Below are 27,124 nucleotides of genomic sequence, written 5' to 3'. Positions count from 1 at the left end.
TGCAAATTAGGGACTTATTTGCATAATTAGTATCTGCTTAACTTCCGCCTGCCACAAACTACATATGTAACATGTATTTGAGTGATATACTGGAAAACACTGTAAATATACATTTTCCTCATTAAGTATGCAAATGAAGTCCAAATTTGCATAATTTTGATTTCATTATGTACATCTCTGCTACATGTACCTGCATACCAAATATCATGGAAATTCATCATTCCTATGTTCCGTTATGCTTCTTGGAAGATTTTGACAAAAATGCTCCTGCAGTTCCAGAGCAAGCTGCTAGGGGGCCCAAACATACACCACTTCTTCCTTACATCAAAAGCTATCTGCCACCAAGAAATCAAGACCATAGCATGTCCAGATAAAAAGATACAAAAAATTGAAGTTCTGCTGCAGTACCAAGGTCACACACTAGGGGGCCCAAAATCGACCTTGACCTTCGTCTTCCCAACCCCTACCCACATACCAAATATCATCGTAGTCCATTGAGAGGTTCTCAAGTTATGATGTCCACAAATATGCGGACACACACACAGACAGACACACAGACACACCAAAAACTATACCTCCATTTTTTCATGGAGGTAATGATCGATATTGCCATATGCAAATAAATTCGGCGACAAAGACTTGCGCTCTAATGTTCAAGACACACGTACCATCCTGTTGGGAACTCCAAATCCTCGCAAACTACGATTTTAAACTCGGCGCAGGGTGACATATCCACTTATGGCCGCTGTATGGACCGGAAGTCGTGTGGCCTTGGCCGCGTTGGATAGGTGGCCGCTAGAATATTTCTTAATGCTTATCAATGGGAAAAATCGAAGGGCCCGCAAAAAGTGGCCACAATGGCCAGGTGGTCGCTACGCAAAGGTGGCCGCTAATACAGGTTTGTCCGTGATTTTGTCTCCATTTTAACGGAGAAAATATAGCTTCCATGACATACTCCATGGAGGGAAAAATTAAAGCAACTAAGACATTTTATTATTTGAATGCGACGCGTACGGTTTTTACGCTTCTTATATTTCCGACATTCTAGCGTGTTTCTAAGCAATACCTGCAGGTAAAAATAGTGGCAAAAACTCATGTTACCATATCATCTTCCACAGCTAATATCAAAGGACAAAATACGTGGTCATTGTGACTCAATAATTCAAAGGCAGCAAATGCGATTTTAGAGCATTAAAATGGAGGCCTGAAGCCAACGTGCGACAGACATCCCCCCCCCCCCTCGAGAATTGCAGGTGTCAGTGACACAGTGACCCAGATACAGCCTTATACAGGTATCACCTAACTGTGCTTGGTGTTGGGTCCCCCTTTGTTATCCAGGTTCCACCCTGAGAATAGCCGGTGTCAGTGACATGAGCGGCCTTTACTGATTACCATATACACGTAGAGTATCACCTTACTGTACCTGGTAACGTTACTTGGTGTTAGATCCCCCTTTGTTATCCAGGTTCCACCCGTCATAAATCCCGTGTGGTGCAAGTCTACATCATCATACACTACGTTCCGGTAAGTCATATTCAACGTTTATTCCATCACTGGGAGTACATCAAAAATATCCAAAAAGTTTCATCAAAATGTGTCTAAGAATAACCTTTCTCTGTAAAACTACTACGGCGGGCAGGTAAGTGAACGGAAGAAGATAGACATGACCGCCATTGTACGTTTCAGTTCAACCGTTATGCAAGTAAGACACACCTGCTTTGGTTAGAGAGTACGATACCACAGAAGTATCTAGTTTGCAAATTGGTGAGTATTCTTTATACATCATCTAGGAGAATTTACAGCTACTATCTAGACTGACTACGTGGGCTTATATATATATATATATATATATGGGATCATATATAGGGAGAATCATTTGCCAGGGGAGTTTTGCTACTAAAGGGTTTGGCCGGCCGCGTTCCACCTTTGCTACAAACATGGGGGATATAATTATAACTTCCTTGTTACAATTGAGTGTTATTTAAAAGTAAGGGCGCAAGACTTCCACTAAAGGATCTTGAAGGCTAATTGACGTTAAGTTCTATTCATCTAATATCTAATCAAAAGTGTGTTTTTGTATGTTTGTAAGTATGTATGCATGTGTGAAAGAGAGAGTGAGAAAGTGCGTATAATCCAGGGTTTATTTATTGTTATATTTCAGCCATACCATAGGTATGGTGAAATATATTGTATTCGTAATGTTTCTTTCTTTCTTCTTTCTTTCTTTCTCCTGTCAAATCTTCGGAACACGGTATCTCCGTTGTTCCTGAACCGATTGACTTGAAATTTGACACAAGGGTAGAGTGGGTCAATATCCCCAGACGTTTTTTTCATTTTTTTCATATCTACCTTTAAAATGATTTTATTAAGGTTTTTTGGTCATCTTAAGACCAAAACTGTATATTTGGGCCCCCTGTACCCTGGTATTATAACCGAATGAGCTGAAATTTGTCACAGATGTGCTTTGATAATTCCCCCATACAAATTCAATACCACTTTTGGTGTACAGTATAACGAAATGCTTATTTTTGCGATTTTTTGGTCATTTTTTGACCAAAAAAGGACACTTTTGGCTCCTGTACCTTGGTTTTAGAACCGGATGACCTGAAATTTAGTATAGGAGTGCCCTAGACATATGCGCACATGGATTCATTAACAGTTGAGGCATACAGTACAACAAAATGCTTAATTTTACGATTATTTGGCCATTTTATGACCAAAAAGTACACTTTTGGCTCTTGTGCTCTGGTTTTAAAACCAAATGACCTAAATTTTGGTAAAATGGTGCACCAGATATTCATTCAAATGACACATGTATAATTTTTGTCATAGACTACGTCAAAATGATAGATTTGGGGATTTTTTTTCCAATAGCCACAGGGGTCAATGACCTTAAGGTCGTTGACCCCAGCTGCAGATTGCACCTTCTGGCATATATGTCTATTTAATCTAATTAGATAGGTAACCAATCACTTAGCCTGAATCTATATCCTAAAGAGGGGGGGGGGGAGGGTGACAGCCAATCAGCGAGTCCGGTGTTATCTGGAAGAGTCCATTCTTACACGGAGGGGTTCATTTTTTTTAAAATTCATCCTCGGACTGGTGAAGTCTTTCAGTGGGTGTATTTTTGGACAGGTCTATTTTGCAGTTTTACAGAAGGTGTGCTGGAAGAGTCTATTCTCGCACGGAGGGGGGATTTTTTTAAATTCATATTTTGGACTTTGGTGACTTCTAGTTTGTCAAAGTCTTTCAGCAGGGTTATTTTGGACTGGTCTAATTTGCAATTTTAAATGGGTGTGCTGGAAGAGTCCATTCTTGCATGGAGGGGGGATTTTTTAAAAATCTATTGGCTTTTTTTTAAATCCATTTTTGGGACTTCAGTGATTATGTCAAAGTCCTATTTTAGCGGATGTATTTTTGGACTGCTCTACTTTACATGGAAGAATCCATTTTTTGCACACGGAAGGGGGATTTTTTCAAATTCAGTTTGGACGGGTGGTGATGATTCAAAATTCAATTTTTAGTGGAAGTGTTTTTAGACTGGTCTATTATACCTTTTCATGCACTGGGACCTTTTTTGCTGAATTCAATTTTGGATTTGGTTTCTTATTCAAAAGGCCAAGGTTTCAGTGGGAGTATTTCTGGACTGGTCTATTGTGCAAATTCACATAGGGTGCACTGGAGTCCATTCTTGAAGTTGAACGGGGGAATTTTGTAAGATTCATTTTTGGGTTAAACCGCCATTAGTAAAAGTGATTTTTCAAATGGGTGATTTTGAAATAGTCTATTGTTGCATGGGGAGGGAGATGGCTGAAATATGCTGTATTTGCTCTCAAGCAAATGTCGGCCTTTCTAGTTTTATTAACTGTCTGTGTGTGTGTGTATCTCTCTCTCTCTCTCCCTCTCTCTTTGTGTGTGTTTGTGTGTGTGTGTGTGTGTGTGTGTGTGATCGTGAGAGAGAGAGAGAGAGAGAATGTGTACCATTACAAAGCCGTTGTTTAGCCACAAAAAGGTAAATTTCTTGTTTAAGACATTTGGAAGACCTTCAAACATGTAGTATTGATATGCATTTGCCACCCTCATGTTGCTGCATATACAACAGTAGTCAAAATACATGCATGGCCGCCTAGTTGCGCCTATACACTTTTGCTGGGCAACTACACTCGGCACAAAAAGTTTGGAATATCAACTTTGGTATATCATATTTCCCATATTTTTGCATCAATTTCAATGTATTATATATCAAGAGAAAGCTTGTGTGATTTTCTTTCCTATGGTATCAAACTTATGATGATTGTATACACATGAAACGAGCACAAGGCCTGCTTACGTGAGTGGGTCATGAAATAAAAGTGCCCAAATTCCCCTACTTCTGTTCAACACTGCATCGTCCTGTTGATATTGGCGCGGGTGTCACTGGTTCAATCAATCCTCTTTTCACCTCACATTTTGTATACGGAACATACAATGTTTTAGCACACTTGAGTAGAGTTCATCTGCCCTTTCGATAGTTGGATGGCAGAATCAAAGCGTGGATGCGGCCAGGAGAACCGCACACTGACAAGGCAAGAGTAACTTTCGGCATTTGGTGGTGGAGGCAGCGTCATGGTGTGGGGCGGTATAACCACAATAGGGTAAACAAGACTCGTCATCATTCCGGGCAAATTAATGTGGTGACATATGGGAAACACCATCCTCCATCCAGTAGCAACATTCTACCTCTTCAATATTGGACCAAATGCCATTCTGCAAGATTACAAGACCAGTCCACACAGAGCAAGGACCATTGGATGCTGGAGCACAGTCTTAGGGTGGAATAGCCTTCCTACGGCTTATGGCTAGCACTCGATTGATCACCTCTTGCCATGGTTCAGATTTTTTGCTTGAATAAAGAATAATAGTAGCTTTGATTGACATGTCCTGTTTATTCAACTTGCCTTTATTCACAAGTCAATACTGACGGAAGAAAATGAGCAGAATGGAGTGATTGACTTTAGTAGGGTGATTTTGGCACTTTATCTTTAGGACCCCCTGTACGTAAGCGGGCCTAGTCCTCGTTCCATGAATTTAAACTCATAAAATACTCTACTCAGATATGCTAAAAAGAAACTTGGATGTTCTGTATACCAAACGTTAGGTGATAAAAGGATTGATTGAATCATTGTCACCCGCGGCCATAACAATGGTTGAACCGGGCGATACAGTTTTGAACAGAAACGGGGGAATTTGGGCACTTTTTTTTGGTGACCCACTCACGTTAGCAGGCCTAGTAAATGTTCCATGAGTTAACAATGATAATGAGTTTGATACCATTGGAAAGAAAATCATACATGCTTTCTATAGATATATAATATATTGAAATTGATGAAGAAACAACATAAATATGATCAACCGAAGTTGACATTCCAAACTTTTTGTGCTGAGTGTAGTTATTTACAAACTCAGGTAGCGCAGTGCGTTCGCTGCCTATCTTCGGGGTTGAACACTAAAACCAGGGGATTGAATCAGCACCTGATTCTGCTGAATAATGATAGAGCCTATAACGTTATAGTGATCATGAGGAACGTCTGCTCTTTTTTCAACTAGAATCAATTCCAAATGAATACTGCGCATAGTATGTAACGTTACTTATTGAACTTTAGGGCTCTTCAGTTGACTCCTACGTTTACTTATTTGAAAATCTTACCAGTGCAAGAGTAATAAGGAAGTGGTGACTCACTTGTCCAACAGTTTGAATGATGGATTGACCCCCAATAACCACATAAACTCATAAACACGCCAAGAACATATGGCCAGGGACAGCATAGCATAATACTGGTCACAATATTCAAATATTCTGTGCTGGTTTTCCGATGATAGGAACATTACTTCGGTCGAGCTCCTGTTCGAGCCAAGCTTGGCAGCTGTCTCCACTCCACCCTATCTTTCATCAAGGACTGGATATCCATCACATCCGACAGGTACGTGTCGGTCTCTAAGGTTGTCGATGAAGTTGACTTTGTGTCTTCCCGGCGTTTTCTCCCCTTTGTAGCCTCCCATATAATATGCATAGAACTAGTTTGGATGCTATAATGTCAGTGTGTCTGACGCAGTGCGCAGCTAGTTTCAGTCGCCTTGCCTTCATATTTTTCTGAGATTGGCGGTAGGTCTTGAAACAGCTGTTCGTTGGAAAGTTTCTGCCTACAGGAAACATGGAGACACATACGGAGTATTGGTGTGTGTGTGTGTGTGTGTGTGTGTGTAGCATCCGTTAAATCGTTTTGTTGAGGATTTGGTGAGTGTTCATGTTTCACTCCCATACAAAAGAATGAATGATTCTACAGTGGCAGTAATGATTTTCCGCAACAGCTGTGAGTTCCCGACTTTCATGGCAGCTACTCCATGGCAATGTCTTCATTGCTTCAAGGTCTTTATCTGCAGTTTTTGGAAAATCAACTTTGTTCAAATTTCAAATCTTCAGCCCGCAGGGAACCTACTCCCAAATTATTCTTGAAAAATCTTTTTTTTCGGCACCTCAAAAATTATACATTTCCCGACAGTCACAATGTACTGTTTTATAGTAATAATAGTGATACATATAGAATACAACACGGTGTATTCCGTATCGCCCAAGGTATCAGCCCGACCGCGGGTCGGATCGCCCGAAGGCCGGAAGGTGATCCGACCCGCGGGAGGGCTGAGACCGAGGGTGATGCGGAATACACCGTGTTGTATTTTATTTATGTCATACCCACCTGAGAAAACCCATGTTTTGATGCAAAATGCGCCAGAAGTTGAACAAATTTGGTGCCCTCGAACAATAAGTGATGCAACAGCAATGTTCCAATGTCCGAATCAGGTATTCGAATTGCCAATTCGGCCCGCTCCAAACAGTTCGATTTATTCGACTGGAGCCTGTGTGATACGCCTTTCGAACCTGTGCGATACGGAAACGTACGGCGCGGTCCGGAACACCCGTATCGAACGTTTTCGCGTCACAGGTATGACATAAATCTGGTTATCATTTGCAGCCAGCAGGTACTCATTTTAATTAGTAATGAGGCTGATTTACGTGGACTATCTAATTTCAGTGCTCGGAAGTTGTTGATAGCCGTCGCGGTAGCATTTTTGTGAGTTTGTGCTATGTCATGTCAAGTATCTATGTCATAAACATAACCATGGCACCTGTCACGGTGACAAAAGGTGTTCCTGTTGATGCATGTCCAATGCCAACTTCCACAGTAATGTAAACATCCAGCAGGTTCTAGCTGAAGCTTGCTTTTCAGAAACACCTAATGTGGCCTCAAGACCTTCAATGCTCAAACATGGCGGTGACGCATCTGTTTACCATCGTTTACCTGTTGGTACATTCTTCTGAGTGAACTGGTTTTAACCGGCAAAGATCCACCTTTGTTGCAAGGTCATGCCCGAAGGCTTGTTGAGAAGTAAAACAGTAGCATACAGAATTGTATAGAAAGGAAATGAAATATCATAGATTAAAAGTGAAATGACAACTGTTCAAATTCTATTTCCTCCTAGACAGTTTGGGGGAGGGACTTTTTTGATGTGCAGTGGGAGATGAATTGTCCAGCATTTTCGTAGATAAACGGATTGGACGACTTCAGCAAGAAGATTTTTTTTGTTGGTCGTTAGATGTGAAAAGCGTGAGCAAATTTTGTAGATTTCTAGGAATAGATCTAATGATAATAACCATAACAGCGCAGCCAAAATGTCTCCAATTGTCAGTCGTGGCCAGGAATCGGACATAAAAAAGACACATAACGTTATACGGATCTTACAGCAGATCCTACAAAGCAACAAATGATATAACTGTATTTACTGATACAACAATTGCTTACACATGCGAGCGCTCGCCTGGGAATCATAACCATGAACGTTACTATTCAGAATTTGCACCCGGGGCGATTCATCAGAAGCAGAAACGAAGGCTTTTACAGATACAGCTCATTAACCACCATAGTAATGCTTGTAACAATGAAGCACAAGGTTCTGCTCTTTCTATTATCTTACAGACACGTTTGGGGCAGAGGGCTTTTCTTAAACTGCAGGCGCCAATTTCCTATCCAACTTTGGACGAGAATGACTTGATAACGTGGTGATGAATAGTCATGATTTTGGTACGTAGATAGCCTAAGTGATGACTTACATAATGAGATATCAATGATGCAAATCAACAGCTAATTTGCATAATTAATGAGGAAAGTTTACAAATCCACTGTATTCCATGATAGGACTTTCAAACTTATGTAACTGAGAAAGAGAGAAATGTCAATACATATTGATTATGCAGATAAAAACCTCATTTGCATAATCAAAGAGAAAATATGAACGTGTTGACGGGTCATCATGATTTTTGGTATGTAGATACGGTAGCGTTTCAAACAAATTTCTATCATTATTAAAGTGGAGTTGATTTTCAATACACTGGTACATGAGGACATGAACACTAGTACTGTATATTCAAAACCTTTCGTCTCTTCAAATTCCGAGGAAGCTATTGAAATTACCTTAACTCTGTTGAGGCTATATTTTGCCTCGTTCCAGACGGATTAGTGGTTATTGTGTATATTAAAAGTACCCACGAGGACGCGCTCCCAAGGACGTTATATAACGCTGTATAACGTCCTTGGTGCTCCGTACCAGTGAAGTTATGCCTTCATGGCTTCATCACAGCGGCCACCTCGGTTACTCGTCCGCGCAAACTCTGCGGACAATATAGCCCGCCCAAGGTGTTCAAATCAGATAAGAATCAGTAGCCTTGAGGGAAGTGCCCCAGGGTCTGTTATGCTGGTGAGACATTGTCCTGAGTTTATGATTAAAGTTTATTGCAAGTTCTTGCCCGACGGCTAATTGCAAATTGAACATTGAAACAGGCAAATACTACAATGCAGCCTCTGACCAATGGTTCTGTCCTTTCTGTCCAAAGCATATTGAAGATGAATTTCAAGTAATTTTACGTAATGAGCTATTGACATTTCTCGAATCCAGTACAGCAGATTTCAAGAGACTCGATGCTACAGACAGATTTGTATATATCTTTAGATGCCACAACCTCCATAATGCAAAGATAGGCAAATATATCAAAGACTGATTCGCCATTAGAAAGAATACTGAAACTCATGATTAGCCCAACTAGATTGTAACACTATATCAAAGACTTGTGTTAGTCCTTCTTGTTATGTTAATTAGGATGTTAATTAAGTCTTATTCTACACACTTGTACTTTGTATAAAAGTCGTTGTCATACATTGTACCATGTACAATTGTCGTGCAATAAAGTTCTTCTATAAAACAACTCTTTAGGGAAACGATACGGGACTTGGTTTCTCTTGTAAGAAGGAAGGGGGATGTATAATAGCATTCATAATTATTCATTTTTGTCATCCAGCTGAAACGTCTGCTTGGAGACCAGGATTATTAGTTTGGGGTTGTCTGAGTTCAAAAAAGGTAACATACCCCTAACATTCAAGCTAATGTAATGTAAATAATACAACTAAAAACCGAATCACATTTTAACACAAAAATATATCAATACATGATAAACGAAGCACCGTTGCTATGGCAATGCTTTTTCATTGCCAGACTTGTTTCCAATTTAATTCCTGTGGCCTTACGTTCATGGTACAAACGTGTATAATAATTTTTATCCTTTATCATAACACTAATACATATATTGTTGTCACCAACAGCCAGACGATGTTAAACACTTTTACAACGGATATATGACAACCTTAATCAACGACGTTATATACCGTCCTTGTCATATTCAAAACCTCCCCACCAGTTTCCCTCTTAATTAAGAATTCCGAGAAAGCTATTGAGATTACCTCTACTATATTTTGCCTCGTTCCAGACGGATTAGTGAATAACGTGCATATTCAAAGCTTGGGCGTACGTGCTCCGTTAAGGGCACAACCCGCCGTACGTGCAATTTGTCCGTACGTTTTTTTTGGGGGGAGGCCACGTCGCGAATAAACTTAATAGAATAGAGCATGTTTGTAAACCAACTAACCTATTAAACCACTACACCATCTTCCATCGTTCTAACTTAAACTTTCAATTCATTCGATTTTTATTCTATTTTACCAGCGTAACCTCAGCGAAGGTTATAAGTTTGAATCATTAGCAGGCCCAAAACACTCTGTCCTCAGATGCACTTTACACAGATTTCCTGACGGGACGTCCTATCCGAAAGAAAAAAAACAAGTGACCGTAGGTAACATACTCTGTGACCTAATTATGGTTAATGTCGGTTGTGATATTTTCTGTGGTGTATAACTCGGTGTTTATATCGCATACAGAACACATCACATCAGCTTATACCAAAAACTTACTTAAAAGCTAACATACCTAGCACTGCCAAATTTAAAACACAGTCCTGTACGCATTAACAGCATAATCAGCGTCTCAATCGAAATGAAAAAAATAATTTCCTAAAGTTTGAGTTCCCACCGACAATGGCTTAATTCTGTGTATATGCGAAATATATAATTTCCATTCATGAAAACTACCCTTCAATCCCTGGTGTAAAATATAATTTCCCTCCAAGATCATACCCCTTCTGCCCCTGCTATTTCCCTCTACTTTCGGTGTTCCGGTCACAAAAGACACGTTCCTACCCGACAGATTAAGAGCATGGCCACTCCACCTATATAGTAGTGAATCGCATACAAGACACATCATAGCAGCTGATTGTATACAGTCAAACCTGTCTATAGCGGCCACTCAAGGGACTGGTCAAAATTGGCCACTATAGACAGGTGGCCTCTGTATAGAGGTGGCAACTTGTAGATAAAATACCCAAGGGACCGACAAAAAGTGGCCACTATGGACAGGTGGCCCCTCTGTAGAGGCCCCTAATACAGGTTTGACTGTACACAAAAAAAAACTACTTAAAAGCTACGATACCTATCACTGCCAAATCTAAAACACAGCTAAAGTCAGCGTCTCAATCGAACGACACAAATGAAACAAGAGTTCGTAGACCTCAGGCCTGCATGAAATGTATTGGGTTTCTGTAGACCTATTGTGTATTTTTGCCTTTTTGTCTGTGGTACGTGGTTGGAAAAATGAGCTTTTTACCGTGTTGTTTGTGCACCATGCAAAAGTCTGACTCTGAAATTCCATTTTCTGAATTTGTAAGTTTGGGCATGGATGAACATTACTTATTTTGGATTTCTTAAGTATGTAACCAACCACAGTACTTTGAAGTTGTTGAGACGCTACCTTTTTTTGTCTCAGATGGCCCATGCACATGTAGTTACTCTGTCACATGATATACTAATATCTTCCTATTTCAATGTACTGACCTAATGCAGCTGCTAAGTCTCCTTGGTTTGTGTTCTTCCAATGATATTCATTAAAGATTTATTTCTGGGGTGTTATTCACTTGACATCGGAAGGTTACTTGCATAATTTGACCAATGATACTTTTATCTGTAGTTCCATAGACATTAGACAATATGAATAGTGGTAGCCCCCATGCAGCAGCAACAGTTAGTCCCCAGGGTGGTATGATATTTTCATTCAATCCATCCAACCCAAACCTAAATCTCCTGTAGTATCTAAGCCAAATTTAACAGCATAATTTACTATGAAAAATGTCCTTGTCAATCCCATTTATAGATGGCAAGCTGCTGGCAATGGAAGCTTTGAAAAGTTCAGAAGCTGTTGTAGTCAGAGCAAACACCCAGCAAACATCCCCGCAAACCAATGAGCAGTTGCTTAGAAGGGGAATTTCATCATATATTTGCCGCGACAAAATGCAACAAACGATACTGAATTTAAAACAGAACAAAGCTAAGCCTCCACCACTTAACCCTGCCTGTACCATAGATTAAGCAGGCCCAAAAACCAAGCGAATATGACTAGCCCAAAACAACAAATTACCTGTATACAGTATGGAAATGGCATTACCAAAGAAACAAAAAGAAACACAGGACAAATCATACACATACCTTTCTCTTATGCCCACACTCTATACGGTTCTCCTCCACATTAGAAAATTGCATCTTCTTCTGTTTAAGTTCAAGTTCAACCATGATTGCCAACAGGGTAAAGGAACTTGTACCGAAACTTAAAACTCAGTACTATACAGCTCTAGAAACACCACAAAGAGTAAAAAGCAAACTCCAAGTATACCTGACCAACAGATATATAATCTTGCACACTCCCGTCATCTGGCAAACTGTCAGTGCCACTAAGTAACCTGATACATTGAAGGTGGCCCAGGCCAGATGATGGTTCTACACCCAACCATAATCTGTTTTTAAAACCAAGCAGATATTGGGAGGATGCCCCAACCACACAAAAACAGGGTCAACCTATACAGTATCAAGTTCAAGCACTAGGAGGCCCAAAATCAAACCTGACCACCAGGACACCACAAACAACTCACGTACCAAATAGCAACACAATGGTACCTTGCGTTCCGGAGATACAGCGCACGCCCCGTGCCCGCACAAAAGGTAACCTAAAATGTCAAGTTCAAGCACCAAGGGCGCCAAAATCAAAATTGAGCATTATTCAGCCACCGCCGACACATGTGCCAAATATCATTGCGCCAGCACCAGCCGTTCAGAAGATATAACTCCGGAAATACCCCTCTCGGACACAAAATTCAACCTGCCGGGTCAAGTTCAAACGCGACAAGGCCCAAAGTTAGTCCTAGGCAACAGGCAACAACCCCCCACCCATGCACCAAAAATCGTTGCAATCGCGCGTATCGTTCCAGACACACAGCGCCAAAAGTGCCCCCAAAACACCAAAAATGCCACCTGCAATGTCAAGTTCAAACGCCAGGAGGCCCAAAATCAAACCTGAGTGTTAGGCTACCACCCCCAACCCACGTACCAAAAATCGTCGTGCTCTCACCATCCGTTCACGAGATACAGCGCCCTACATCCCCGGCTACCGAAAAGTTCCCACCAGCATCAAAACCATACCTGCATACATGCAGGTAACAACAACAGCGCCTCACAATGGATACTTGAGGCGCACACAACGTTAAAAAGTGTGGCAATAAAAATTATTGCCATGGCGACGGTGAAAATCATAACAATCCGTCGACCCCTTCTTGAGTTATTCCCTTTCAAAGTCTGATACCAAACCTGTCCTGCAGTTCCAAAACAAGCCGCTAGGGGGGGGGCAAACCTATACCACTAACTCTCGGCATCAAGAGCTGTCTACCACTTAAAATGCATAGCCGCAGCATGTCCAAAACTCGAGATATCAAACCAGGAAGTTCCGCTGCAGTAAAGTAACCGGCCGCTAGGGGGCCAAAAATCTAATCGTTTCCAGGTCTCAACAAGGCCTACCCACATTTATATATTTATCTATTCATTTTCATTTCTTCATTTTTATTTATCTATTTTTATTTATTTATTTTTTATTTATTTTTATTTATTTTTATTTAGTTATTATTTATTTGGTTATTTATTTATTTGTTTATTTATTTTTATCTATTTACTCATTTGTATTTCTTTGTGTTCTATTTTTTATTGTTTATTTGTTTGTTTATTTTTATCAAATTTTTATTTGTTTATTTTTATTTATTTATTTATTTATTTATTTATTTATTTATTTATTTATTTATTTATTTATTTATTCATTCATTCATTTATTTATTTATTTATTTATTTATTTATTCATTCATTTATTTATTCATTCATTTATTTATGCCGGGTATCAGTACCATCCATCCAGGCGTTCTCAAGTTATGGTGGTCACACATACAAACGCTACCCAAAATATAACGTTCTTGGCGAAGGTAACTATCACATCGCTATCTCACAAACCTCCACATTTAAGCACAAACAATGCTTGTTTCACACATCGGTTTGCATTTTTGAAACAAAGATATCAAGGGTGAAGAAGGCCACCAAACTTTCCAAGTTTGCACACGTATACCGGCATGTGCCATGCGACTGGAAAGCTTACCCGTGGAGGTAATGGTTCAGTCCAGCATGATGCAACTACGCACGCGCGGAATCTACATTCCTGACATTCCTGTGGAAGTTTTGGAATTCTTTGCAAATGGTCCCACACTATACTATTAGGCTCGCCCATCAGGCGTCGCCAAAAAGTAGGTCAACCACAGCTGTGGAAATAACTCCATATTTGCTTCGAGATAAGTAATTGCCAGACCCCAGCGTCTATAAGCCAGCTGGTCTACAATACCAGGGAAATAGGGGTGACATCTCAAATTATTACATCGATAATGAAAATAGCTACCGCGAAAAAAAAGGCTCCCAAAGATCAAACACGTTTTAACCATAACATGCATATGACTATCAACCGCGCAAAATGTTAACAGTATGCTATGTCAAACCAACCTCAATATTGGAAACGCAAAGCCCGAACGAGATGGCATATTCCGACGAGGCCAACATCTGCTTGACGGTATCAAATAACTACAACGCTTAAGGCACAATCATAAGGAAGACCTGAACCATTATACCGGAAGGCGTAGGGGTGAAAACTGAAATTCATAATAAAAACAGCTACGGCGAAAAAAAAACAACGTGCATCATTTCCTAACCGAGTACAGACGACATGCCAATCCACATGCGATTGCGGCGTACGGAACATAGAGATATAGGTGCGAACACCCAACGCACAAAGTGATTACAATACTCTGTTACTGGAGGTTACCCTCCAGTGTCCCAGAGTAAAAACCCAACGCCGAACTAACCTCTCTCCTGGTTGGTCGCATGGACGTTAGATAGACACGAGTCACGTGAACGGTAATGCATATTTACAAACATTATCATATGTCAAGGAGACTGATCTGGAAAAGTGTACAGATGCTGTGACTGTTTTAAATGAGCCGGCTGCTCTTTTATGGAATTACTGGGAAATCCGGTCTACCTAACACTGCGGAACAAGATTCACGGATGATCACAAAGCAAGGTATGTTGTTTGATCTTTATTATACATGTAATAATGATTTGAATTTTTGAGCTTATCCCCGTTTGATGGAGAAAGGCCGACAAAAGAAAGTTACCTGTGTTTGCACATTGAATTACTTGTTGATACTTCGCATCAAATATGCTGAAAACCAACTGCGTTCTATCTCAAAATCTTGTAAACAGTTTTTTTTTCCAACATTTTTAGAAACTTTTTGTTGTTTCCTTGTTTTATTGCTCCCATACAGCTATTGTGTAATACCTGAGTCATAATACTGGCATTGATTCTGCGTAGTACGTTAATGTTATCCAGAATTAATTATTACGCGTCATCGATGATTACGTATCATTGTATTTTCCTATTTTTAGCATTTTTTCGCATAGTTTTACCAATTGAGATACGTTTTAGCGTGGTCTGTAAAGAAATATAATGCAAGTTCACCTCTCTCCGTGGATTCCGTTGCTATCACAAGCAGGGAACGTAGGGTATGAAGTCGACGGTCGAGTGGTTTCAAATTACAATATTTTCAAATAGCCGCGGTGCAATTCCCCAGAATAACGTTGGGGCCGCAATTCTACCGCTTTTATCATTCTCTTTCGTTTGAGGGATTTTACGCGTATACGTGATGTTCGCTTTATGGCCTTAATGTCGGGATCTGAAATCAGTTTGGGGGGGGGGGGGGGCGGGGGATTCAAGCTACGGCATGTTTGGAACCGCATTCCTGTCACTAGAGCGACACCTAGCAGTGGCAAGTAGTACTTGTAAGGGTTTTCCTGACAGATTTTCTTGACCAAAACAATTACTGGAGGGTTGGCAGGTATTTGAAACTTGACATCTTACGATTGATATCTTATGATTGTTGTTTTATTCCTAATGTTAAGCCGATTCACTTTCTTCAGGTCAGTATGAATTATTCAAACTATTTTGCTCTCTTTCAGGTTGTGCTTTGAAATGGCATGAAACTATACTAGCTACAACATGTGGTGACCATTGAAACGGATACAGAAATGGCAGGCACGAAGATGTCACTTTGTCTCCTCTTTCTGTTGTCGGTTTCGCCACCTCAGGCTGGTTCATCTTGTCCTGGCCTTTGTGAGGTAAAGCGTACGGGGTATTGCAAGGCACGCGAGGTGATGAGTATAAATATTAACCTTTACCTCGATGGCGTCTCCAAGTTGCCTTGTGCAATATGCAACACGACCGGAGACACCGATGGGAATCAGCTCGGGTGTCTGCCGGCCACTCTGAGGCAGCTCCAAGTGGCAGGGCACTCCGATAGCAGCGGTAAACTGAAGCCTCTGCCCGGTCTCCCCCGGCTCCACACGCTGCTCCTGGGGCCCGGGCACATCCTGACGGCTGAACGCGAAACGTTTTCGGTCGTGCCAAACCTCCTCGGACTGTCCATGAGCAACAACGCCATCAAAGCCATTGGAAGCTGGTTTGACAGAATCAGGAAGCTGCAACAGCTCGAGCTCTCTCATAATGAAATCAAAGAAATCAAGAGGAACGCTCTTCGGCCACTGACAGAGCTGTCCGTTCTAAGGATGAACTACAACCGGCTGGGTGCTGTGGAAGGGTGGTACTTCGCAGGATTGAACAAACTGGAGTACCTGCACCTGAACTACAACAATATCTCGTGTGTCTCCGAGGAGTTCTTGCACCAGCTCCCAAGGCTACGTCTACTCTCCCTTAACCACAACGAGCTAGCTTTCATCCCCGAGCAGATGATCACCGCCATGTCCGGAAACAAAAAGAGTTTCTTCGTTCAGGAGAATCCTTTCCGCTGCACATGTGCCTTGGGAAGTTTGAAGTCGGTAGGGGCTAGGGCATTGAATCCCTATGTCTACCGCAGCCTGCGGTGCAGCTACCCGCCTAGCCTCTCCGGGAGAAAGATCGGCGACGTGAAGAGACTGCCATGTCCGCCACCTACAGCTAGGGTGTCACGCCAGGGCGACGGAGCCACTCTTGTCTGTGAGGTCTTCTGGGAGAAGCAGCCAGAGATCGTGTGGTTGGATCCAAGAGGGAGAGCCGTTGGAGAAAGAGGATCACTCGACCCATGTGGCGGCGCTGTAACCACACGCCTGGAGCACGAGGTACCCACCACGCAGTCTCCCGAAGAAAAAACGGCACACTCAACAGACGACCCCGACCTACCCTACATCGGCAAGTCCACCTCCACACTCCGCCTGAGTCAGCAGGCCTACCGATGCTGGACGGAGGGCAGTTTCCGGTGTGTCGTGCAGTCTTCACCAGGCAGTGCTATTGTGGATATACCGCTGACCAAGTCAAGTGAGATAAGCGTAGGACAGAGGCAAGACAACATCATGATGACAACCGTCTTCAGCGCTAGCGGCACAACATCCGTTCAGCAAAAGGCAAAGGTTACGGAAAAGATCATAAAACTGAAGGACACGACCAGTCTGCTGGATGGCACCTCTCCAACAAGTGCTGACAAGCCACAATTGAATACCATGTTAACCGCTGTCTATACCACAGCGCCTCCTCAGAAGAGCACGAGGATCACGGCAAGGATGAGTGAACCCACCGACAAGAACACCCAGCAGGGCAGCACCACTCCAGCTGATGATGATGATCCACTGTGGAAAACCGTGATGATGATCGTTACCTTCATCGCGAGCGCAGGCCTGGTCCTGTTCTCTCTGTACAAGGCATCGGGCGCTTGTTACAAGCGCTACAAGAGGGAGCAAAATCAGCGTCAGTACTTACATGGCAATGCTGCAGGCACCATCGGAGGCATACCGCTGCAAATCATCCAGTCACCGCCCGCTGCACCCACGACTGGGAACCCTGTACCTCCACAGCATGCGTATGAAGATGACACGCCCATTACTCCGTATGCCGAAACGACGCGTTTGGACAATCCTGTGTATGGCGCAGACGAGACCGACACGAAAGGTGCCACATTGACCCCAAACCCTCGTCCCCAACCCACGGCCACAGGACCAACCAACTCCAACGCCCCATCAAGACCACGGCGCGTGGGGAAGGCCCCAGATCCGCCTCCACGGTCTGATAGGCCAGGCAACACCAGCGACTCTACCTACTACCCTCCAGTCACAGGGACGACTCATTCAGAGAAGAGAAGGACCCGCCACACCTTCAAAAATTACAAGCAAGGTTCGGGACTGTCCAGGCCACACCAAGGAGCCGCAGCGGACCCACAAAGAGCGGAGACGAACGGAGAAGAGGAAGGCGATAGTCCCAACATCTACCTCGACCTCAACGGTGCGCCAGGACCCTCTGCTTCGGAAGCGACTCGAGCAGGGAAGATCCCAGGTCCACTTAAAAGGACCCGCACGTACGTCAACTGCAACGTCTCATCGAAACTGCAAGGTTCGGGACTGTCGTCCAGGCCACACCACGGAGCCGCAGCGGACCCACAGGGATCGGAGACGGATGGGGAAGAAGAAGTCGATGGTCCCAACATTTACCTTGACCTCAATGGCGCATCACGCCCCTCTGGTTCGGAAACGACTCAAGCAGAGAAGATCCCGGATCCACTTCCACGGACTAAGAGGCATGCCAACTCCAACAAACATCTCACCACAGCCAAAAGGCTCAGAGACGACTCGGAGAAGATCCCGGATCCACTTCCACGGATCCACACGTACGTCAATTCCAACGTGTCATCACAACAACGAGGCTTGGAGACGACTCAAGCAGAGAGGATCCCGGATCCACTTCCACGGATCCACACGTACGTCAACTCCAACGTCTCATCACAACCACGAGGCATGGAGACGACTCAAGCAGAGAGGATCCCGGATCCACTTCCACGGATCCACACATACGTCAACTCCAACGTCTCATCACAACCACGAGGCATGGAGACGACTCAAGCAGAGAGGATCCCGGATTCACTTCCACGGATCCACACGTACGTCAACTCCAAAGTCTCAATAGAGCTGCAAGGCATGGAGGTGACTCAATCAGAAGAGATCCCGGATCCACCTCCACGGACCCACACGTACGTCGACTCCAATGTCTCATACCAACCTCAAGGCATGGCCATGATCCAAACAGAAGAGATCCCGGATCCGCTTCCACGGACCCACACGTACAGAAATGTACGCCAACTCTAACAACACTCTTATCTCAACCACAAGGCATGGAGACGATTCAAACAGAAGCGATCATGGATGTACTCCCACTCTCATAAAGTTCCAGTCTTTGAGGTCTACAACAAATATGAGAGAGCAATCCACGCGCGGAACAGGACTACGATTATGGACAATGATTCTGATTTGACGTATTGAACTGTATATAGTATTATTTATTATGATTGTTGTCTGTTGTATGCTCCAGTGTAATCTGAAAAGTTGTGCCAATACATTGTGAGAAGAGCTACGCTAGAAAACAAACAGCGATAATATTGGTAAGCATCCTGAAAATAAGAGCGAAATAACAAATTGATTAATTGTATGTCAGGAATTAAATGATGATACTGTGATGATAATACACTATGACTGTAGCATGTTTGCTAAGGATGCCAACAAAAATCAGCTTTTAGCTATGTTTGCCTTCCATCAGGTATATTTTTTGTGCTTCGTTTTTTCTTCTTTTTTTTTACCAAAAAAAGGTAAATGGCCTGGACCATGGTTACTGGTAATATATGTAAAATTAACAGAATGTATTTGCTTACAATTGATACCTTTCTAGTGTTACATGTAGATTCAAAGTTCTGTGAACGTTGTGATTTTTGTGAATATACGAATGAACATTGTTTAATTGTTGTTGAAATACCTACTGTAAAATATTTTGTAATATTTGTTCATTCTCTCCTTCAGTTATTTCTAAAAACAGCAGTTTATGATTATATAAGTTTGATCCAAACATTGTCAGTATCAGTGGTCAGTAAAATTGCCGAATTCGTTTAAAACCGTGGCTCCCAGTCTTATTTGATTGGAGACTTCTAGCATTTAGTTTAGGCATTACTTAGATAAGCATAACTTAAGGCAGTATCTCACTGCAATGGGGTATGTTGGCATTGTTGCTGCATTCTAAACAGAATTTTGTTACCCTTGACTTCATAATGGCAATATCATACAAAATGTCCAAGTATATATTTGACTGAAAAGACAACAAAACACACAAGGCGAAAAAGATCGATGGAATTCGCTAAGCGCTCTTCTGTGGCGAGGCTGCAAATGTAATGCAGCTTTAGATATACCCGCCTTAAGAACCTCAGACAAAGGTCAAAGTTGATTTTGGGCCCCTTGATGTGTGACATCGGCACTGCAGCAGAAATTGTTTGGAATTGCAGCGAGCGTTTTCGTTTTGAGATTTGGACATAAATAGCTGGGGAAAGAGTCCCTGTGATATTTGGTATTCAGATATCTTGGGTGATGCTTTACATGATTAGAAACTATGCAAATAATGAGCTAATTTGCATAATTGATAAGGAAAGTTGCATTTCATAATAGGATGCTCAAACATGCGACATATGTAACTGAAAAAGAGAAAAATATTGATAGACATCAATTATGCAAATGTATACCTAATTTGCATGTTTAATTAGGAAGCATGATAAAACAATAGTGGTAAATGATAAGAATCTTATTCTTTATGCATTTGCAAGTGAACATTAAAGATGAACATTATCAGACACAAATCTAATGTATGAGGAAATGCTATGATAGCATTCTCTGCTAAGAGAAGACTTTCATACTTTGAACAACATATAATAAGTGTATTTGACCAACGATCCATGGAACTAGGTAGAGGCCAGGCATCTTAGTCTGTTTGCGGTGACTGCTCCCTCATCATCGGATTGGCCTCTCCTGTGACGACCTTTGTTTTGACTCAAACAATCACAATTGAGATGTTTGACACTAATGGTGATTTGGGCTGAACATAGTAATAACACTTCAATAGAAAGACCCTACCGTTGCATATGGTTTATTGCATGTTCATTCACATGTGGTCATTCTCTCGGAACGTTTTCATGGAATCAAACAGAGCTCAACAGATAATTTGTTTGTTTGTTTACTTCCCGTGTGCAAAATATCAACGTATCCAGTTTTACGATGATAAGTATGTGGGGTTCCCAGCAGACAGTCCCATCCATATACATTGTAATTTATTTGCATTTGCAGTGCGATGCAGAAGGGTGTTCGTGGCGTGTTCCAAAGCCGATGGATAGTCCTGATTCTCGGGGCCGCCATCGGGAGCTGTGTGACACAACTCTTCACCGTCCCGGCACTGCCCCACCCCACGGTACCCGCCAGACGGTCATTGGAAAGCCCCGAATGGCTGTTACGTACACGGGAAGGTCAGAGAAAGTCCGAGAAAGGAAGGTCTGAACACAACGAAGACGTCCAGTCGAAGGAAGAAAGGTGAGTTTATGTGTATGTATATGTATTCACCTACTATTAGGATATTAGCATATCGCAAAATCTAAAAATTTTCGTGTGATGAACATAATATTTTGCGGTGTTATCGACGTTTGTTTCCAAAGTGAACAATTTTTTTTTAAAATCAAGATTATAAAACGATTCAATAAGGTAATACCATTACACGAATACATTCATTGGTAAGAGGGGAATTCATACTTGCAGCATATAAAGAAGTTACGTAAAGGGAACATTATTAATGGACATAAATCATGCAAATCGGGTCTTTATTTTCAGAAGTCAAGAGGAAACTTCAATTCTAAGATAAGACATTCATTCTTTGAGCAACTTGAGTTATTCCGATAGAGAAACTGATAATTTATGCAATAATTATATAATGAGGACCTTATTTTCACAATCAACGAGGAACAGGAGACACTCGGAGAGGTTCACATGTGATGAGAGTATGAGGTCGTGGAAATCTGGCTATCTATTTTTCCGGGGCTGTAAACTGGCCGATGTTGGGCGGGCTGCTATAGGCGAGATTTAATCAGGCTAATCTTACCGTGGCCGACAGCAACCGTTGAATAGGCAACACACAAAGTCCATCTGTTTTTTTTTAACAATGTTTGTTTCAGACTCCCAGCCGCTGGTTATCAACCGAGAAAGATCCTGCTGGACTGCGGTGCTAACGTGGCGTCCACAGTCCAGTTGTTTAGGGAGACCTACCCAGACGGGCAGGACTTCATCATACACTCCTTCGAGATAGACGAGAGGCTGGCGCCGTTCTTCGCGCCGTACCCGAATCATGTGCTACATTGTCCTACCGGTGTATCCAACAAGGACGGTGAGTGTGACACTCATGTGTCTACAAACAGGAACAGTGCATGGTTGTCACTGTGACAACCATGCACTGTTCCTGTTTGTACCACTAATACAGTAGAAGCCGCTTAATTGCACATCCCATTTGCCAGGGCATTTCGTGCAGTTATCCGAATGGCGCAACAAAGCGAAGTTATCAAGCTGGACCGCACTACAACAGGATTTGGTGATTTCGTGCAATCAACAGAAGTGTGCGATTATCCGTTGTGCAATTAACTGGCTTCTACGGTGCATGCAATTCTATGGGAAAGTGGAGGGAAAAGAATTTGTCATTATCTCAAGAATCAAAACTTCAAACTATAACGTTAAAACCTTACTCTCAAATAATAATTTGTTCCAACAAATTCTATACGGCCGATCGTCGTCGATAATTTATGTGACAGGGGTATAAAACACGTTTTCCTGTTGCTATTGTTTTTGTTTTCCTTATTGTCCATCATGGGCCTCTTTATTTCATTCACCAGGAAACATGACGGCCTACTCAGAGGCAGTCTGGTCACCAGACAAGGGAAAGAACAACGGCAGAGACATGCAGTGGGGAGGAGGTTCACTCTTTGCGTACGATAACGAGAAAGCGGACACCAAGACAGGCGGCAAACGGCAGTTGTCCCATCACCGGACGGTGCCGACAGTGGACTTGTCCCGCTGGATACAGGAAAACACGGCGGTGGAAGACTACGTCATCTTCAAGCTTGACGTGGAAGGCGCCGAGTACGATATCTTAAAGAAGATGCTGGAAGACGGAACCTTTAAGTGGGTGGACAAGTAAGTTGTCGTCCCATCCTCCGTTAGACATGTTTTCCGATTAATTCTATTGACAGAAAGTGTTATCTCTGTATAAAGTCAGGATATATAGGTACACGGGGTATGTCAAGCATCTGAAGTTTTCCTTGTACAGGCATATTATCATTTGGATCGGTGTGAGTTGATGTTTAGTTTTTGTTGAAACAACCACAGGGGCGAGTAGAACGGAAAGAAACAACATCCCGACTCCCGGGATTCGAAGCCGCACCGAACCCGGGCAGTCGGATTACAAATCAAGTACGCTACCGCTGTCGCCACAAAAGCTCAGAGCTCCTTGGCAAGGACGGTAGGCGCTACTTGAACCCACTGTTACATTGTACCAAATATATACATATGTCATTGAAAACACCATGTGCCAACATGCGGACTTTTGTTTCCGAAGATATTACGGAGAGTTTCACCCCGGGCAACCTGTCACAGGCTGGGACAAAGAACAGAAGGCCAAACTGCCCTCAGAAGTAGGAAAGAAAGGCAGACCAATGGTAACTTGGGCGGCTGAAGTCAGGACCTACGGTGACTTTGACACCTTGCACCCTCCATTGGTGAGTACCGCGGGCTTTTGCAGTAGTTAGTTGTTTACATGTTTGCTTGATTTTTTTCAGTTTATTTGATTTAGAAGACATCCCGCGTATACACTGTTTCAATGTACTCTGGGGGAACACACCAAGCTATGATGCCTACCTAATATAACAGTACAATGCACTAAAATATAAGTAACATAACATCAGAGAGTCGATACAAAAAAATCTGACGAGAAGATATCAGTCTGTCTTACCATTTGCGCTAAGAGACACAAGCAAACATTATTTTCACCCCACCCTCCATCGACGGCTGTTCTGTGTTCCAATCCATTGAGTTGCACTGAACTGTAAGGCAACTGATTCACATTCGTTTTTCAATAATGCTATTTGTATTTCATCCGCAAGGCACCAGGGAGTTTTGTCGGCTCTCCGGGCACGGTGTACTCCATCTGCTCGGCGCCCCTCTCGGGTGCCCCCCGCCTGGCGCTGGCTGTCCTAGTCGGTATGAACGTCAAGGCCGCGCACAAGTTGGTACAGACAATAGCAGCTCATTCGAGCAGGATGCCGGTCACGCTCTTCCTCTATGGAGACTTCGTGGAAACGTTTCCCGAACTGGTGACGGAGTGGGCCAGAACTTTCACAATAGGCATGCGTGAGGTGAGGCTTGTTTGTGTATGTTCGGTATGTCGAAAGCCATGCATGACTGAAGAATTATTGTACTTATGTATTAATATACAGAGTTTGGGTTAAAACACACACACACGCGCGCGCGTGCACACACAAACACTTCTGCCTATACACAAACACAAACACATACACAAACACAAACAGATATTCACACAATAGATTAATTAATTAATGTACATGACTACAATTCTTCAACGTTTTCCCATTTCAGAGTCAACCATTTCCTCTAGGACACTTCACTCTGCAGGCACCCAGCTGGATCAGACTGGGGTTGGTCAGTACCATGCAGCGCCTGAGCGAAGTGGATCTACAGACAGCCTACTACTTACCTGAGAACGTGACAGACGCCGTGGTAACCCAGGCCAAGTCTAGGGGCCTCAGGATCATCCAACCGACGGCTCGCTTCCCTCCAACCGATGGTATTTTTCTTCATTTTTTCTCCACTGCTCAGATCTGTGCTATCTGACGACGTCATCGACGTACTTTCGCCTAGTTTCTACAGGCAAATTCTTAATGTCTTAAAGTCTTAATGACACATACGAATTCCAAAAGCTTTACGTTGTTAATGCTTATGGAGGATGTACATTCTGTTTGTTTTTTCCTTCTCACTTTTTTTCCATTACAGCGAAAATACAGTCTTATATGGCATAATGTTGACACGAGTTTCTTTCCATTATATTCGACAGAAAGATGGCTCCTGTCGGTTGCGAACTACTACAAGTACAGAGATGTCGAGAGGGTTCCCAAAGCTCTCCGCGTCATCGCCAACCAACTGGACAACAAGGGAGGCATCGTCAGTCTGGACTCGGACCACCCCGACAGTTACATGAATTCGGTCTTCCTCATGGACTATTTGGTGGAGAAGTCCGGCTATAATCTAGTCAGCATTGCGGGGTGTCTGGAATAAATTTTTAATTGTGTTTGTCTTCATAAGATTTATGCCTCATTGAATGCATACATCTTATGAAGACAAACATGATTCAGAATCATGGAGCAGATTACTCACAATTGCCACCAATGGCTGATATGTTTTTTTTTCGCGAGCAGGTTAAGTAAATCAGTGCCTTAATTGTCAAAAAGACACTTTTTTTACTAAAGTAAACAAGATCATAAGAAATGATAAGCCGAGCTACATTCCATGCACACTGGTCTACCATGGTGATTACTCCGGAGCAATTGCAACTTTTCTTTCGTGTCCCTTTTTATAATCATAGGGGAGAAGCCGAATCCATGTGGGGTAGTACTTTATCATACTTCTGCCAACCTGTATAACGTTAGATGTTTCGTTTATAAATCATATTGTGACGTACATGTACTCAGCTCAAGGGAACATTACTTCATTCATTCAGTCATACGTTTGTCCATTATTAATTCGTTTATTCTTTTTTTTTATGAAGTGTCAGGGATGCAAAGTGTTAACACGTTCTTGGTGAAAGCTTTGACTAAAATATGGCGTCATCTTTGTTCATAGTACATGTAGAACAGTTCTCTGTTTAACTCCTACTTGTATTTGAACCTCTTCAATGTGAGGATTGTTTCCGCTGGGGGAGTGTAGCCGATATCCGTCTTCATGTGACCTAAACTTATGACTCCTGGCGTAGCCTTGGGAGTGAACAGAGAAGTCGGGTTAGGTACCACTAGATATTTTGGAATGCACAGATTTATCTTCCTCTTGACAGGTATTGATCGATGACAAACACAGCAACATTCAGCTTCCTTCTACTCTCCAAGCAGAGGTTGAGTCGCGTAGATATAGTTGAAGTCGGAAAAATTACACCGGCGCTCCTCTTACGAGCGAGAGGAGCGCCGGTGTAATTTTTCCGATATTTATTCTGTTCGCCCATTGGTCCGATAGGGATGACGTCACTTCCGGTTACCAGGTATATATAGAGGTGCACACCTGAGCACAACGTGCATGCTGCCAGATTCCCCGACCACGTCTGGGTCCACACTCCACCGGCACCGCCGAAGCAAACATGTCCAAGCTGAAGATGCCGACAGGAGGTTTGCGTTAGTTCCAGCGCCCAGAGACGGTCGGTCTGGGACGCCGAAGGGACCTCGAGGGTTTAGCGGTATCGCCGGGTCGGTGTACGGGGGACGTTGCTTGGTCCCCCGGAAGGTTTGACGAGATATTCCGTGTTCTCTCGTGTTTCAATTACCGTGTGTGCTTTCAGGAGTGCAGAGCTACATGTACCGTCCTTGTTCTTGCTGTGCTGGATGCCTGGAATTTCTAGGGCCGGCTGTTTGTTCTAACATTTGCATTTCTATCGCGTATTCATATGTATGAGCTCTTAGCGGCTCGAGGATGGCCGCCTTACACCATTTTTTCGTTTTACAGCTTCAATCCTTTTTTCTAGGCCGGGTCGAGTTTAGGACGTTTTTAATTCACGCTGGCGTTCTGTTCTGCGTGGAGCTGAGTGATTCTTGTGTGGTTTCGTGACTTTGTGTATGTTTTTAGCAGCGTTCGACAGCCACATCCAAGCAGATAGTTGGTGCCCACGTGGCAAGCCGGTGGTTCTCTGAAATTCCTTTGTCGCCATGTTTTTTGCATCCTTTCTCTCCTCTGCAAAGGAAACCTGTGTGTGCTGGCTTTTAATGCTGAGGTGTGGAGCAGAACGAGAGTTTCCAGATTTTATGTCATTTTCTGTTTTTCGTGAATTTTTTTTTTCAGGCAGGAACAGAGAAAGACGATGGCTTGGTCCAGGAGGCTGTGTTGGGGTTTTCTGCTACCATCTGTTTTAGTTTGCATGTGTATGAGTGCGTACCTGTAAGGCGTGGTGTTTGAGTTGTGGACACGCGTGGCCCAGATAACCTCCCGTAACGCGGCTCGCTCGCATGTGGAGGCTGGGCGGTGTGAAGATGCGTATGTCTGTAGACTTGTCTGTCTGGGACCGGACCTGTTGCCGGGCGCCCGTCCCTTCCCATTGTCTCATGGTTCACGTGTTGTTCGTGCAGGTTTGACGCTCTCCC

The 27,124-nt window shown here is 42.8% G+C and overlaps 1 protein-coding gene across 1 annotated transcript; it reads left to right on the top strand.

The window, feature by feature from the left end:
* The first annotated feature begins 1,409 nt into the window (after positions 1-1,409).
* On the top strand, positions 1,410-25,465 carry LOC118421298. The gene is made up of 8 exons (XM_035828530.1): positions 1,410-1,524; positions 21,024-21,263; positions 21,899-22,107; positions 22,607-22,907; positions 23,329-23,488; positions 23,873-24,124; positions 24,366-24,573; positions 24,841-25,465. The coding sequence occupies exons 2-8, from the start codon at positions 21,028-21,030 to the stop codon at positions 25,059-25,061; spliced, it is 1,587 nt and encodes a 528-aa protein (XP_035684423.1). The 5' UTR covers positions 1,410-1,524; positions 21,024-21,027; the 3' UTR covers positions 25,062-25,465.
* Positions 25,466-27,124: the final 1,659 nt, after the last annotated feature.

This window comes from Branchiostoma floridae, chromosome 8, assembly GCF_000003815.2.
Source record: "Branchiostoma floridae strain S238N-H82 chromosome 8, Bfl_VNyyK, whole genome shotgun sequence".
NCBI classification, from domain to species: Eukaryota; Metazoa; Chordata; class Leptocardii; order Amphioxiformes; family Branchiostomatidae; genus Branchiostoma; species Branchiostoma floridae.
Note: the sequence above shows the minus strand (reverse complement) of the source record. Positions and strands in the feature narration are given on the sequence as shown.